At 38.3% G+C, this 16,428-nt stretch overlaps 1 protein-coding gene across 3 annotated transcripts in view; it reads right to left on the reverse strand.

The window, feature by feature from the left end:
* Positions 1-16,114, reverse strand: part of ksr2 (kinase suppressor of ras 2) — a 112,662-nt gene extending 96,548 nt beyond the window's left edge. For 2 of the 3 annotated variants that reach the window (XM_026187933.2, XM_026187932.2), the window contains exons 1-3: positions 15,398-16,114; positions 2,899-3,039; positions 1,945-2,095 (exon numbers count right to left, since the gene is read on the reverse strand). In XM_026187933.2, the coding sequence (XP_026043718.2) occupies positions 1,945-2,095; positions 2,899-3,039; positions 15,398-15,571 (466 nt within the window). In that variant the 5' untranslated portion in view covers positions 15,572-16,114. The remainder of the gene's footprint in view (positions 1-1,944; positions 2,096-2,898; positions 3,040-15,397) is intronic. The other variant, XM_026187934.2, reaches the window with a different exon arrangement.
* Positions 16,115-16,428: the final 314 nt, after the last annotated feature.

A 16,428-nucleotide genomic window follows, 5' to 3' on the forward strand; every position in this document is an offset into this window, starting at 1 on the left:
ACAAAAATACAACTCAATACTTTGTAACATAACCTTTGTTGGCAATAACAGAGGTCAAACGTTTACTATAGGTCTTTACCAGGTTTGCACACACAGTAGCTGGTATTTTGGCCCATTCCTCCATGCAGATCTTCTCGAGAGCAGTGATGTTTTGGGGCTGTCGCCGAGCAACACGGACTTTCAACTCCCGCCACAGATTTTCTATGGGGTTGAGGTCTGGAGACTGGCTAGGCCACTCCAGGACTTTCAAATGCTTCTTACGGAGCCACTCCTTTGTTGCCCGGGCGGTGTGTTTTGGATCATTGTCATGTTGGAAGACCCAGCCTCGTTTCATCTTCAAAGTTCTCACTGATGGAAGGAGGTTTTGGCTCAAAATCTCACGATACATGGCCCCATTCATTCTGTCCTTAACACGGATCAGTCGTCCTGTCCCCTTGGCAGAAAAACAGCCCCATAGCATGATGTTTCCACCCCCATGCTTCACAGTAGGTATGGTGTTCTTGGGATGCAACTCAGTATTCTTCTTCCTCCAAACACGACGAGTTGAGTTTATACCAAAAAGTTCTACTTTGGTTTCATCTGACCACATGACATTCTCCCAATCCTCTGCTGTATCATCCATGTGCTCTCTGGCAAACTTCAGACGGGCCTGGACATGCACTGGCTTCAGCAGCGGAACACGTCTGGCACTGCGGGATTTGATTCCCTGCCGTTGTAGTGTGTTACTGATGGTGGCCTTTGTTACTTTGGTCCCAGCTCTCTGCAGGTCATTCACCAGGTCCCCCCGTGTGGTTCTGGGATCTTTGCTCACCGTTCTCATGATCATTTTGACCCCACGGGATGAGATCTTGCGTGGAGCCCCAGATCGAGGGAGATTATCAGTGGTCATGTATGTCTTCCATTTTCTGATGATTGCTCCCACAGTTGATTTTTTCACACCAAGCTGCGTACTTTGCGTACTTATGTCAGTAAAAGCATCAGAATTTTATGGTCAGCGTGAACAACATTTGCATTCTTTGGATAAATGTCCTCATCATTATCAGTCCAAAGTGAGATTTGAAAAAAATAACTCCTAATCTACACTGCAAATAAAAGCGTAAATTGCAGCCATGAGCCATTTAGTCAGCAAATGCTGATTATAATAACATTGCTCTAATAATTGTGCACAAAAGCTCTGGTTTGTCACTTCAGGCATTGCCCCTATCCTTGATAACCTTAAAAACAATGGGACCTCCAGGGTGGAACAGATTGACCTAATAACACCAGTATAGGTTTATAGATCAATATCAATAATTTTAGAAGTCAGCAATTCAGTACTGTAAGTGATATGTCGTAATTTGTGTAGTGAGAGCACATTAAAAGTAGTTTTTATTGATCTGTTATATGTCTGAGAAAAGTCATGAATTTACTGTAAAATCAGCAGTCTATTGTGAATGTGGACAAGTATTATTATGTATGTCACCCCCTCTCTATGTGCCTAACGCCCTCTATAATGCACGAGTTCCTAACAAACCAATCAACAAGCAATTCAACATAACTAAAGGTGAACATTTGCTCCCCAAGATGTATCATCCAACTCAAGCAAATCACAAATCAAGTTCTCCAGACAACTCCTTTTGTCTGGAAAACTGGAAAACAGAAATATATGCTCGGAGAGTATATAAAAAGAATATTTAATCTGGGTGTAGTTATAAAAGCTATAAAAGAAAAATTGAAAATTTTTAAAAATACCATATATTCAGTATGCACCCATACAGTCTGAACACACTATAAGTGAACTTTCTTAGTGTGCACAGAAAATAATTCATAGTTTATTTCATTGGTTAGACACAAATATCCTAATTTCTAGTTAACACAAACAGTGATAACGTTATATAAAGATTAGTATTTTCCATGTGTGTGAGCGTATGAGCTCATCTGTGAGTGTTTTGAGTGGACTCTCACCGAGCTGGTGGGCCTTTCTGAGGCAGGAGAGGGAAGCGTTGAGACGGGCACACTCCTCTTCACTGGCACCAAACTTTTGCAGCAGCTCACACACCTGCTCCTCGCTCATCTCCAGCAAGCCCTCCAGGGTCACCTCACCTGGACTCATTTCCTATCAAATATACACATGCAACATGCATGCAGCTTAAAGACCACCACAAATACACATCTAGCTCAAAAACCTAGATATTTAGATATACATTTAATGGAATAAGTTACCGTAATAGATAATTTTCTTTATTATACAGTGTAACAACATTAAGGATGATCAGGATTTTCTATAATGAGGCCATCAAACTTACAAGTAATCCCTGTAAACCAAATCCTCATGAAACAATTGATCTATATCAGCTCAACATCAGTTGTTTCCACTCATGACTCTCCACGATGTCAATCACAGTGCATATGTTTATATGGACATCTCCGACACCGCACATACTGCTAAAACCTCCTGCTTAAAGCAATAAAGAAAGGGGCTAAAATAGTGCCAGTGGGTGAGCTGAGGTGATACACAAAGGCCCAGTATGAGATGCATAGAGACTCCACTAGTACACGAAAACTTCGAAACTCAGTGCTATGGCATTTACAGCATTTTAGTAAGCTTTTAGCCAGAGGGTGATATGAGCTGTCAGATTTCGCTCTCAGTCACCAGTATGGAAACCTCAACTGCTAAAAGCTACAATCTGATAGTGACAGTGAAATGTTTAAATGTTAAGTATAAAAACTTTATTCAAATCTGTACAAAACATTTTTTTTTTAAAATGAGAGAAGGCAGAAAAAGGCAATGTGTTAAAAAGTTCTTGGAACAGTTTGTCAAATACAGAAAAATATCATCTGAAATTTTGACTTTGAAGCAATGATCATGAGATGTATTTTGAGTGTAAAAAATGGTTACTACGTGGTATCACGGCTTACCTGTGTGACCTCTTTCCTCAAGTTGACAATGCGGAACCAGTGGCCGAGGCGAGGAAAGTCCTCCAGCTCGGCACTGCGTTCCTCTAAGGCCACTTTGCACTTACAGGACAGCTGGCGGCTGAAGTACTTTACCAACTTCCCCTAGGAGGAAGAAAGACAAAAACAGTGAGACGATGCTTCTCCTGACCAAACTACTTTCACATTTTTAACATATCTACATACAAAAGTAATTCTCTGTGCTGAAAAAGTACGTTTCACCTCTCGGTTTCTCTTTCCTTTGTTTTCTATAAAATTCCTTTAAAACTAAAGCACAAATAAAACAATGGAAATTGTTTTAATATTACTCCGAAACCACTGGAAGAGTGGAACCTACCTCAGCTGTAATGGGTTAAAGGCAAGGTATATCCTGAACAGGTCAACAGTTTGTGTCAGTTTTGCAAAAATCCTGCCCGGTGTAGTGCTTTATAAAACAAAAGCAAACTTTACATTTTAAAAACAAATCATGTGTTTTTAAATCCTATTAAATAATCCTAATATGTTTAAATGTGCAGGAAAAAAAGATTTTAATTATATTTTTAGCCTGTTGTTGAAAAATCCCAGAAATCAAAGCAGTCACATAAGGTCATGCCAGTACCATAGTCATGGTAATATCCTATCAGTCAGTTAGGAAGAGCCTCTGGTGTCACAGAAATTCCAGGACAGCCTGGTTAATCAGCTCAGGCAAAGCAAATGAAACACTGTTTCATCATTTAACCCCTCTTCAACTCGCTGCTGAGTGATTATTGGTTGAAAGCTGTGATTATATCAGAAACCTCCTCTAAACTGAAAAATGGTGCTGATACAAAGACACATACAAGTGGGCAGATGCATGCAGGCTTTTCCTTTGTTAGAAGTCATTCTTCCTGCCACAGACACGTGGCTTGTTAGTGAAGGAGGATGTCATTTGCAAAAATAATAAATCATCAATTGGCGATAGCGCTGCAATAAATTGTAATAACTTTGCATGTGATGTTGTATATTTTTGTAAGACAACATACAGCAAAAAAAACAAAAAAATAATACAGTTCGTTTTTTTAAATTGTATAATTTAAATTGACTGTTTATCAAAATAGAAGTCTGCATTTTCTCCCTGTGCTTGTGTGGGATCTCTCCGGGTACTCCCGCTTCCTCCCACAGACCAAAGATATGTAATTGGTGGTGTTAGGTTAATTGGAGAATCTACATTGCCCATAAGTGTGAATGTGAGTGATTGTCTGCCTCTCTGTGTCAGGCTGGCGACCTGTCCGGGGTGTGCCCCACCTCTTGCCTTATGGTATCTGGGATGGGCTCCAGCCCCCCGCAACCCCGAAAAGGATAAGCGGAAGAGAATGGTTGGATGGATGTTTATCAAATTTATTTACAGTTTGATTCCAAGTGAATTCTGTAGCTCACTCTCACACCATAAATTTATATCAATATCTACACAAATCTAAATCTAAAATAGCTATAAATAAATAAGTAAATATTATACTGGTTGATTTTTAATTGTTACATTTTTAGCTGTGTAGTTTTTAGCCAATTTTACAGGTTCACCTAACATATCAAATGCACCTGATGACAAACAGGTAGCTCTATTCACACCTTGCTCCTGATTTCATATTACGCCACTCAAAACCAGTGGTCAACACCAAACAGCCAACAAAGAAGTTGTGGCAATGTAAAGAACAGCAGTGCCAGTGTTATATTTGCCATGTCTGCCAGTATACCACAATCCACTTGGGTCCGAGTGACCTACAATTTGTCATCAAATGGTGACCCAAAAGGCTCTGTGCAAACATTCACACACATAAAACACTATAACATGCTAACCACGTATATAGGCTCCAAGCAGGCTCTAAGCAAACTTGGGGGGGGGGTTAAATAAATGCAGCTACTTGTCTGTGGTCTCATTAATCCAACTTACAGTAAATAACACTAAAAAGCAAAATTTTGACTGAACTATTCTATTTTTCTAAAAATGTTTTACAAATGCTCAATCAAGAAGCAGTTTTATATTTAAGAGCCTATGTATTTGCAAGTAAGCATAACATTTATTCAATACATTGGTGACAGTATTCACTTTAAAACATCCTTATTTACTTACTTATTATTAACTAAACTACACTGCTAAGTTGAGTGCTTGTCCAAATTAAAGCAGTTTACAGTCATGTATAAAGAGTGCCCTCTCCCTGCAGGGAACTCTACACTGAAAATATTATTTAACACAAGTTCACTCATGGGTCAGATGCAAGCATGTTATTTAGCGACAGCAAGAAATTTGCATCCATAGTGAGTTCCGTCTGTCATTTTGAAAGTTGTGTGATTTATCACAGTTAGATCACTACACTTTTATTTTAGCTGTGCACACAAATCTCTAAGATATACAGGCAACTATTCAAAAAGCTGGCTCTATAGTTTTGTGGTTTACTCGGGGTTTTTTTGGGGGGGTTTTTTGCTTTCTCTTTTCTTTTTTCCTTTCTTTTTTAAAAACCAGCAAAAATATAAATACATTTTTTCAAATGTAACAGCATAAAAGCGCAGTCGAAGGAAGCATTGCATAATTCTTGTAAAAAAATCGGAATACATATTTGATAAACTATTTGTCAAATACATGCTTTTTCTTCATATATGACAGATATGTTCAAATGTTCTAATATTATTTCTGGTTTTCAATCAATTTTACATTAAAAAAAATGAACAAAACAACATTCATTTAGATACTTAAAACTAAAGTTCTGTATAATATACTGGGATCATCTTATCACTAAGATGTAGCTGTTCTGGTGACTCCAAAAATACTACATATCAGGAAGTTACAGTGAAGTCGTGATATTGGGTATATGTCCATCATTTGCTACTTCCATGTTTCTGTTTAAAACAAAACCTAAACAAACATCTTATTTTTTTAGATGTGTAATATTTAAAATATTCAAAACACCTTTGCAGATTAATGAAATATCTGAAAATGGTTACCATCAGAATGTTTACATTTGGACTAATTACCAACAAATTACAATAAAAGTAATACCTCTGAAAAATATATTTCCAGTGTGATATGCACTCACCAGCCACTTTATTAAGTACACCCATTGAGTTGATCAATAACGCAGACATTTATTCAGCCAATTACATGACAGCAGTGCATGTAGCCAAGCAGACATGGCCATGAATACTTGAAATTCAAACCGACCATCAGAATGGGCAAGAAAGCTGATTTAAATTATCTTGAATGTGGCATGATGTTGATGCCAGATGGGCTGTATAAGTATTTCAGAAAATGCTGTTCTACTGAGATATTCCCACACAATCATCTCTAGGGCTTACAGAGATAGATCTGAAGAAGAGGAAATATCATGTGAGTGTCAGTTCTTTAGGTGAAAATGCTTAAAGTGACAGAGGCCAGAGGAGAATGGTCAGACTGCTTCACGTTGACAGTAACGCAATAGAAACTCTAATAAACACCCAAATTAGGCAGAAGAGCATCTGTGAATCCACAAGAACATTGAAGCAGATGAGGTACAACAGCAGAAGACCACACTGGGTACCACTCTTATCAGGAGAAAGATGTTAGTAAGATGTTAAACCATCATGTCAATATGGACCAGATCTCTGAGGAATATTTCTTCCACCTTGTTGTATCTGTGCCTGAAGAGTTAGTGCAGTTCTGAGGGCAAAAGAGTCCAACCTCGTACTAGCAAGATGTAACTAAAGTGGCTAGTGACTGTTTGACCCACAAGTGATTTTTCCATTACCCAAGATGCTAAAAGTTGCAGAAGAAGTAGATCAATACATTCATCATTCACCAGTGTATGAATGTGAGAGTGAATGAATAGTGGTATTGTAAAGCGCTTTGGGTGCCTTGAAAAGCGCTATATAAATCCAATCCATTATTATTATTATTATTATTATTATTATATTCAACATTTTTATGATTTTAAAAAAATATGACAGTGTCACATATAGAAACATAAGACTCGGGGATATAAATCACCCTAATTGGTCACTTGAAGGTTAAAGGAAAGCGCAAAATAAAGAAAAGGATAATCATTTAGATGCAAACATCTCTGGAATGAGATATTTTCCCTCATTCCAGACTCTGCTGTGAGACACTTTGTTCTGACTCTATCGGGCTGCATAAAGCCTCACACCACTGAAAGCGGGACATACAAGCATCTTTGTTACTACGCAGTTTCGAGCTGAAACAGTGGGTGACGTGATGCTTGAAGACTTAAGGGTGATGCATGTAGATGGCCCCATTCCAAAAGTACACCTACAAAATGACTGCTAGAAATTAGAGAGTTCTGTCCTACATCAGTGCATACCAAAGTAGAAACCAGTGGAGGAGGGACCAGCAAGTCACCTCTGAATGCAGAAAACCCTACAGCAGCTGCCCACGGCTGCTAACACTGCCTGATAAAGAAACTGAACAGTCCACACTTACAAAGAAACACACATGTACCCTGGCTAAATCAGTTAATAGTTTACTGTATGTCAGAAAATATATCAATAAGTTGGTGAGCTTATTTTTGAACAACATACAGAAGCGTTAAGTAACCAATGAACATTATCCCATGTGTTGGAATCTTGAATGCGAGTTTGTTGAGCTGTCATTCATTTCCACTTTGACCTAGGCTGAGAAATTTCTGTGAATAATAGATGTATTATTTATTTATTTATTAATTATTGTTCCCCTTGGGATGCAGTATAGGCTATACTTTGCTGTGATCAATATTTTGGTTGTAAACACATGCTAATCTAATAACATCCCATCAGCTTTACCCGAACTTTGCTTTTTAAATAATCTCTTTAAACAGATATATGATTAATACTCACTGATTTATCTCATTATTAATCTAAAATTAAGGTTTGACTTGAACCAGCTTCTTCTTTTGACTGCTCCCTTTAGGGCCACCACACCCGATCATTTGCTTCCATCTTCTCCTATCTCTAGCATCCTCCTCTGTCACGCCAACCTGTGCGTGTTCGACTTCACATAATCCACAAATCTTCTCTGTGGTCTTCCTCTTTTCCTGCCTGGGAGTGTCATCTTCAACATCCTTTGTCCAACATATCAGCTGCCTCTCCTCTGCACATGTCAAAATCATCTCAGCCTTGCCTCTAATTTTGTCTCCAAAACATTCAAGCTGGGCTGTCTCTCTGATATATTTATCCCTAATTTTGTCCAATCTGAGACTAGAAACAAGTATATCAGATGGACTGGAAGTATAATGTAACGTGACTTCTTTTAGGTAATGTACATAAACTCTAGGCAATGTCAGGAAAATCAAGTCAGAGCATTGCATGAAATTACCCTTTCTCGCATGTGTAGCAGGATGATTTAAGCCTGCTCTCGATGATTAATTATGCCCGTTTTGAATCTGCTGATTTATTGCTGGCAGTGCCGCTGTATATAAGGAGGCTCTGTCACCTGCTTGTTTATGGTCCACCGATGGTCACATTACCTGGCGTCTTTGTCTGCCTGCTGCATGTGTATAGGTCCACTGATGCAGCATGTACATTCTGCCTGTTCCACAGAAGCTGTGGACTTAAAAGCCTCTTGCTTGTGGCATCTCCTGTTTGTGGTGTGAAGTTTACCACTACTCCCCAGGCAAGCATAATATAGTGTTGGTAGTTTTAAAACTACCAACATTTCAAAGTACTGCTTGCACGGTAGAAGTTACTGGGATGTTGTGCCATCTGTTGCCACTGGGTCAGGAAGTGCTCCTCTCCTGTCAAGGTGGAGTAGTTCAGGAGGTCTGGTATATAAGCTGCCCTTTCCTCTGCATTTGGCTTTGAATTTAAATTGCCGATTTATTAAAAGCAATTTGTCATTTTTCAGATAAGCTGGTGCCGCTCTGCGGGATGCCCTGCTATTTTGTTTCTCTGTTTTGTTCATTGGCATCGTTTGGGTCAGCTGCATTCAGCGTTGCTTTGCAACTCCTTAATTGGGGCCCTAATAATTTTAATGTGTGTGTACATGTCTGAAGTGGGGTTAGCTTTGGATTATGTTTATTTGATCCTGCATTATTTAACTTGTGTATTTTTTGTTTTGTTGTTAAAACATTTTGCTTATTTAAAGTTACTTTAACCTCCTGGGACCTGGCGTCCACCTATGTGGACATCACATTTTGGGTTATTTAGACCAAAATACTCAATTTTGCTCTGATTTCATTCCCTTTGTGTCCAGGCTGAGAGCTGAAGATGATGGAGGGGCTTGTTCCTGTGTTGTGTGTGGTTGGTGCGGGTTCCCTTCACGATTGACTGCATGTTCACAAGTGCCTGAGGTGATCCACTTATGTTCATTTTTATTTGTTGAGTCTGTCTCCCCTTCATGTTGACTATTCTCCTCTGTTGGTGAGCCTCATTCCTGAACACTCCTAACCCCGATTCCCTGCATGGTTGAATGTGTAGAATTTTAAAAATGTCTTTTTTCCTTTTTAAAGAAAAAATAAATGGAAAGTTTTGCATTTTTGAACCACATCTCCTGTCTCCTCTTTAGTGGAATGAACCCGTGTACCTCACTGGTGTTTTTACTCATTTCCTTGGGTGAAAATCCCAAGGTGGTGTTGGTGACAACTTTTGGCTGCCCTAACTATAGTGGGAATAGTGAGTTTAAGGGCCAAAGCACTAATTAAACTATTTCATAACCTTGTGCTGTCACAAACGCATTATCACCACTAGAAATACTCAGTTTGATTTTGGTGAGGGGTACTGGTTGTTAGTGACTCCACATACAGCTAGGTAACAAAACAGTAAGAGAAAATATAACTATTTAACTCTACAGTGTAAGATTTATTGTTCAAAATGAAGAGTTTTGTTTAGTTTGTGCATTCAAGCAGGACCCTCAATACACCTTGTTACATCTCTTTAATGTTTCTGGCTTATTATTTAAAATATTACAAAGACTCATAACTATCATAAAGTCGCAGTCTGAGCACATTTGGCAAACTAAACTAATAACAAGAACGGACAGCATACTGTACAGCAGGTGCACAAGCATAAGCTACTTGGTCTAGCGGACTAACAATAGCACGCCACAAACTGAAAATTATCTTGGATTTTAACACTTCTCTTTTTCCCCCCCTTCTGTCTGCTTTCTGCACATATTGCTAAACAAGTTTAAATCTTCTGTTAGTGCTGCTTATATTTTCAAAGTACCTGGACATCAGTGCATCGCTAAGGCTCAGATTGGAAAGGTCATAAGGTTTACAATAGCTACCATCAGCTTTACTGAATTAGTTTCTGAAGTGAAGCAAGCTGCTCGCATTAGCATAAACTAACATTCTTTAAGCTTCATAAAGCTGGCGGGGTTTTTTTGTTTTCTTTTCTCTCTTTTTATTTATTTATTTATTTATTTTTAAAACACTAGCTGATATATGATAGCACCAGATAGCTGCACAGCAGAGGCCTCTAAACTATAATGATCAGCTGTGGTAAAACAGAATTTTTCGAAAGCAATATAATTTTGGCTAAAACGACTAAACCAACATAGCTGCTAAAATGAAGTGCTCTTTAATCAGATGAGCCTATATCATGCTATTCCCATTAGAGACATGAGCTGCACTGATCTCTTCACAACTGCTATACCGTTAATCCAGATGAACTAGAACACTTGATGAAGTTACAGCAGAGTGTAACTTCCACACCAGCTTTATCTAATCTCCTTAACTAGAGTCCAGTACTTTCCAGCATTATAAATGCCAAGCACTATAATTTAAGCATATTCAACTGCATAAGAAAGAGTGGTGCAATTTCAGACCTTTTTTTTTTTTTTTTTTTTTAAATGCAAAATTGCTGAACTTGTAATGCTGAATTTAGCCCACTGGCAAACTGTAGTACATTTTCAACCATCTATGTCTAAGGAAAAAAAATATATATATACATAAAAAAATAAATTATATGAATAGAGCCATTCTTGTTGTATTAACAGACAGTGAAAAAACAGGAACACAAATGAAGGATATTAAAACAAACTATAGTGATTACTTTTTTTTGGGGGGGGGGGGGGTGCACACCAAAAAGGGAGTGTTGCATCCCTAAAAAGAGGCTAGGGGATGAGTTGAGTAACAAAAAATAAAACAAAAAGAATTTTCAAACATGAGCTTTTTGTTTTTTGGGGGTTTTTTTAAAGAAAAGAAAGAAAGCTATTGAAAGATGACACTAGCTACTTACCAGTAGGTCAAGCACACCACTAAACTGACAAATACTGTTAAAGCACACAATCCTCCGCCATCCAAGAAACACAGCTATTCACTAGCAGTTCTAGCCTGTCCACACCCCACCACTGAAACTGGCCTAGACTGAGCCTGAGTAGTGCTACACCTGCTTTTATACTGTGGTGAGGCTAATTCCTGAGTAGAGACAGCTGTGCACTGGCACCTCAAGAGAAATGGGTGGCAGTTGAATGTGTGGGGCAAACAGGACATACCCACACAACATGCGGGCTGTAACAGTGAGCTTAAACTGCAGAAGTCTATGTGGTAGATGCAGGTGAAAAGAAAGATTTCTCCAAATTAAAAAAAATGTATACAAGCATCTTTTTGCAACTGTGGACATACAAGTTTGAATTATCACCTTAAAAGATAATAACATCTCTGACACACTGTCCTCCTTTTCCTTTTGTTTGGCAGCATTAAGTGGAAATACAGTTTGACACGGTAAAAAGAGTCTTCTGTGGTCATTTGCAACAGGTATAAATACTCATTCTGTTGCGCCTGGTCAACACTTGGTGTGACACAGTTTGCTTCAAGCATAATGACGTCTTTATCCTTCTAAGCTACAGTGCTTGAACTGTTCTTCATATTATTTAATCATCTGACTCTATAAAAACACCATGGTTCCACCTCTGAAGGAAAAAAAATAAACAGCTGATGCTACATTTCATGTTCAGACAAACAAGTTAAAATGTTTTTTTCATCTGGTACATTTGAACATTGATGGATAACACTAGTGACCTAATTTCTACTAGTTGAAATGCAAAATGTAATTGTGTGGCATGCTAACAAGCGTGCATCACCCTTCATTTTAAAAAATAGAAAATAGAGCCTTGCTGAAAAATTACTTGGCTGATATTATTAGTCAGTATTGTCATATGTTGGGTTATGTATATTATATTAATAATAATATATATATAATTAATATTATACATAATGACCATGTCCCAAGGTATAAAAAAACAAAAATTTTTAGAATATGAAGCAAGAATATATGATCAGTGTATTTGAGAAATGGCGTCATCACATAGTTTGCAGTACAATAAATGAGTCTCAACAAGTGATGGTATACAAGCTTAAAGCTTTATGTTTCTAACGATGTGATGGAAAATCAAAACGTTGTTGAAGATTCTTGCCTATGTACAGACCAAACTTAGTTTCATATGACTGAAATAGATTCATTCTCAGAATATCTCAGGAAGCTCACACAGTTCTCACTTCACTAACTTCACTAACTTCACTTCACTAACTTTCTGAAATAACGCAAAAAAAAAGTGTGTTTCCCTTTATTTGCAATAATTTCTTACTGATGATAAAGTCTTTCTTTCTAATTAATTCAATTTCTGTTAAAACAACAACAACATTAAACCAAAATATCTACACAGACTTACAACTCGTGGCTGTCAAACTGCTGAATTTGTACTATACTACTTACTTTAACCGATTCATTTAAAGCTTCCAGACATCACCACTATCGAGTTCTATGACTTAATATGGAAAAAGACTAGATTGAACCTGGCATCAGAGCTCTTACTTAAAAATCAGTTATGTACTACAGGTCACAGTATAATGTTAAACTTTTGAAAACATAGCCAAATAACAACCCAAAATTTTGTCCTATAGAGGACATACACATGATCTCTAATCTTTCCCTATCAAAAGCTACAGGTCACGTTGATATTTTTCTTCTATCTCCTACATACAACAAGGCTGTTGTACAAGAACTTATAAAAAAATACTTTTGGTTACTTTTTATTATCCACTTATCCTGATTAAAGTCAGTGACATAATTGTTTGTTAACTATATCAAAATTGGTGAATTTAGGAACAGTAATGACTATCATGTGATTGCAGAAAAGCATTAGTTTGTAATGTGTTACTTCCATCAGTAATTGATGAACCATCTACGAGACTAACTTTTTATTGCTGGACAACAGGAAAACTTGATCCATAATCATACTGTACATTAACCAAAGATGTATGTGTGACATTCTGGCTGTAGCAAACAAGGGAGTGACAACAACCACTGATAGTTGAGTGTAATGAGCTAAAGAAGTAGAAATTCTTTCTCCGAAGTTGATGTATACAGACAGAGCTTTAATGGACTGAAAAGGCTATCAATGTTACTTTAATCAATAATAATTTCCCTATAACTCTGCTGAGCAATTTAAATGTGACTCAGGTTTAAAAACTTTATAAAGTCAGCAACCATGATTTCCTATGTTCCAATGTTCATCCTAGTTTTGAATGATAAAAAACTGATAGCGACTTCCTTTTATTCAAAGCTTTTGCTGAAAATTCAAAATGCTAACTCTGATTGGCTTATTCCATTGAAGCTAGTAAAGGGTATTAGGTGTTCAGTAAAATTGTGAAGAAATGTTTCCACAGACCAATGTTTGCTTCAAAGTTCAAACAGAATAATAAGTGAATGTTTTGAACCTGCATTGTAACCACCTTCTTGTCTTTTTTTTAGCCTAAATTTTCCTTGGATTACAACGCCATGCAGAAATGGCTTACACTACCCCTGTTGCTTGTTGCATTCCTGTTGAGTAGAACAAGTGATACAAACTACACTAACAAAGCAACAGCATGGAAACAGTGTGTAGCACCAGTAATGTTTAAAAAATTTGCAAGATCCCTTTAAGGTGGGAATGTAAGTTTGTGCATGCTTTACAGCAAGCTGCACTTTGAAAACTCTTGTTTTAAAGGATAATGTCTCTCAAATTCAGTGTCAATATGAAAAACCTCTGTCTTTGTAATGTAACAACCTGTCTAACAACCTGTGGAAGACTGAAGTTAAGCATAATTTTAAAATGACAGAGAAAGCGGTGCTCCTCGCACTCCAAATACAATCCTTTAACTCGGCTACTGAGAGAAGATTATTTTTCCTTCAACCAACGTGTCCGTTTTATACAGGTATTAGCCATGCAGCACAGTTGCTACAAACATGCTAATAATGTATGCCAAAATTTTCTGAAAAGAACTGAACACATAGCTTGGGTATATCCTAACTTTTGGTTTAGGCAAATTAAAAGGATATCCCTACCCTTCTTAAGTTTGGAGAAATAGGTCAAACTATGACACAATCAATAAAACCATTCTGATAAATCCATTCACAAAAATTTGTCAGGCTAATTTTACTGGTGAAATAAAAATAATACCCCCATAATGCTTATAACTAGTAATCCAAAACGCCTTGCAAAGCATGCAGGGAACATAGTGAACATTTATCTTCACAGTGTAGCCTGCTCATTGCTGGCAGAGCATTTGCACTTTATATATTTAGTTATCTCTTCACTTGGATTACATTCCTGTCCCCTGTCCAGCACTTGCAAACTCCGTTTAACAGCTCAGACATCGATACTTTGCAATATGTTTATGTGTTATGCACAGTCTCATATTCCTGTGGGGATGAGATTAAGTATGTGCCACTCACAAGTGATTTCTTGGTATTTTGTTAACATAGTATCTTAATTATTTTCCCACTAGGACTTAAAGTCTGTTGATGGCGCACACAAAGACTCAGTGGTGAGTTTATGGAGACCTTATCACTTAATGGTATTTGTTTCAATCTCATGAGACATCACAATAACATTCTTACAGGCCCTAAATGCCGTGCTGTGTCTGCAGTGCTCAATAGTCTACAGTGAGTTTTCAGTGAGCTTATCGCACTTTATTGCATCTTTATATCCTGTAACAGGGGTTTGTTCGACTGGTCTAAGTAGTCTCAAAAAGGGCAGCCTGATATCTCAACACACAACATGACCATTACGTAACGCAGTTTACGGAATACCCCACGGGCCAATTAACGGATAACGATATTTTGTAACAATTTCAGTAATCTGCCAGCCTTGCATAACGGCAGGGCCTGGCTGCGAGAACAGATGCGCAGGCTGGCATATTGCTAATGGATTGTAAACACGGGCTGCCTATAGGCCTCGGCTGCCTCAGATATTATTCTGGTGGAGAAGAGCCACCTTCTCTCCCCGCCACCTGCAGAATGCGCAAGTCTATAACAGCCCACTGCAGCCCCGTGGCCTCTTGATTTATTGCACTGCACAAAACAGATAGCAGTGGGCTTTAGCTGAAATCATTATATATTTATGCAGTGGCAGCAGAAAAGCAGTCTGCCGTAGAAAAGACACATAAAAATTATGCATAGTGGCCTTGAAATAAATAACAAACGGCGGCAGCCCCCCACCCCCCCGTATTGATTTGAATGTAGATGCACAGCAGAAATCCGATGATTCCGCTCAAAGGGTGCTTACCTCAAGCGTTCGTATCTCTTTTTGTGTCAAGTCGTTGGATGTGGCACATTTGGTCCGTAAACCCTCCAAACTAGAAATGCTTATGTCTATCATATTTTGCACCAACTCGCACTGCTGCAAGGCTTTCTGCAAACTAAGATGCTGCTCCTCGCTTTTTGTCATCTCCTCGTTCATAGTTTTGTGAACAGTGGACGTTATTTTTCCGTTGCACTTAACAAAAAAGGAATGAATTAATTCAAAAACAAGGGGGAAAAATATTGATGATTATTCAGGAAAAGAGCGTGGTGAAACCCACGGAACGGAGCAACCTGCAAAACGCCATGAAACGAGATGTTGAAGGTTTAGAGACGGGCTTTGAGCCGTGAGAGAATCGACTCCATTGCAACAACAGTCCTCGTAGTTCCTGCTGTTTCATCAAGGTGTCTCTGGTTGTGGGCTAAATCAAACACAGTATGAAGATACCAAGCGGGACTACGCGGTCTGCATCCATTGGGTTCCACTTCTTTCAAATGTATGTTTGGGGGGGAAAAAAAGAAAAGAACAAGAAGAAGCTGTTCAGCGCACCATAAGTAGACGCATCGGGGAAAAGCCTGCTGGTTTTAAAGGTGCTGATATGCGGACTGGATGCAGGTACTCCCTGTCTCCCTAGGCAGCAGCTGCATCCCGGTTCTCTCCCACCACACCGACATGTTTCCTGTCAATCAAACCCACAGCAACAGCATCGCATCGCCCAGGCACCACCGTGAGGGGCCGTTCTCGCGAGATTACAGAGCAGAGTAGAGAGCTTACTATGCTTGAAACGCCAGGCTAGAGGTTAGAGACAAAACTATCCCTTTTTACATGTTTGAAACAAAGATGTCCTTTTACTGAATATGTATGATATCTATTAGTTTACTACAGGCTCATGCTGTGTGCACACTTATATAGCCTGCAGTCCACAGCCACACACACCCCTTCAAAATATTTCTAGAGAATGATTTAAATATGCTTTAAAGTTAAATGGAAAAACAAATATTCTTTTCCACTGATTC

This window comes from Astatotilapia calliptera, chromosome 12, assembly GCF_964374335.1.
Source record: "Astatotilapia calliptera chromosome 12, fAstCal68.1, whole genome shotgun sequence".
NCBI lineage: Eukaryota > Metazoa > Chordata > Actinopteri > Cichliformes > Cichlidae > Astatotilapia > Astatotilapia calliptera.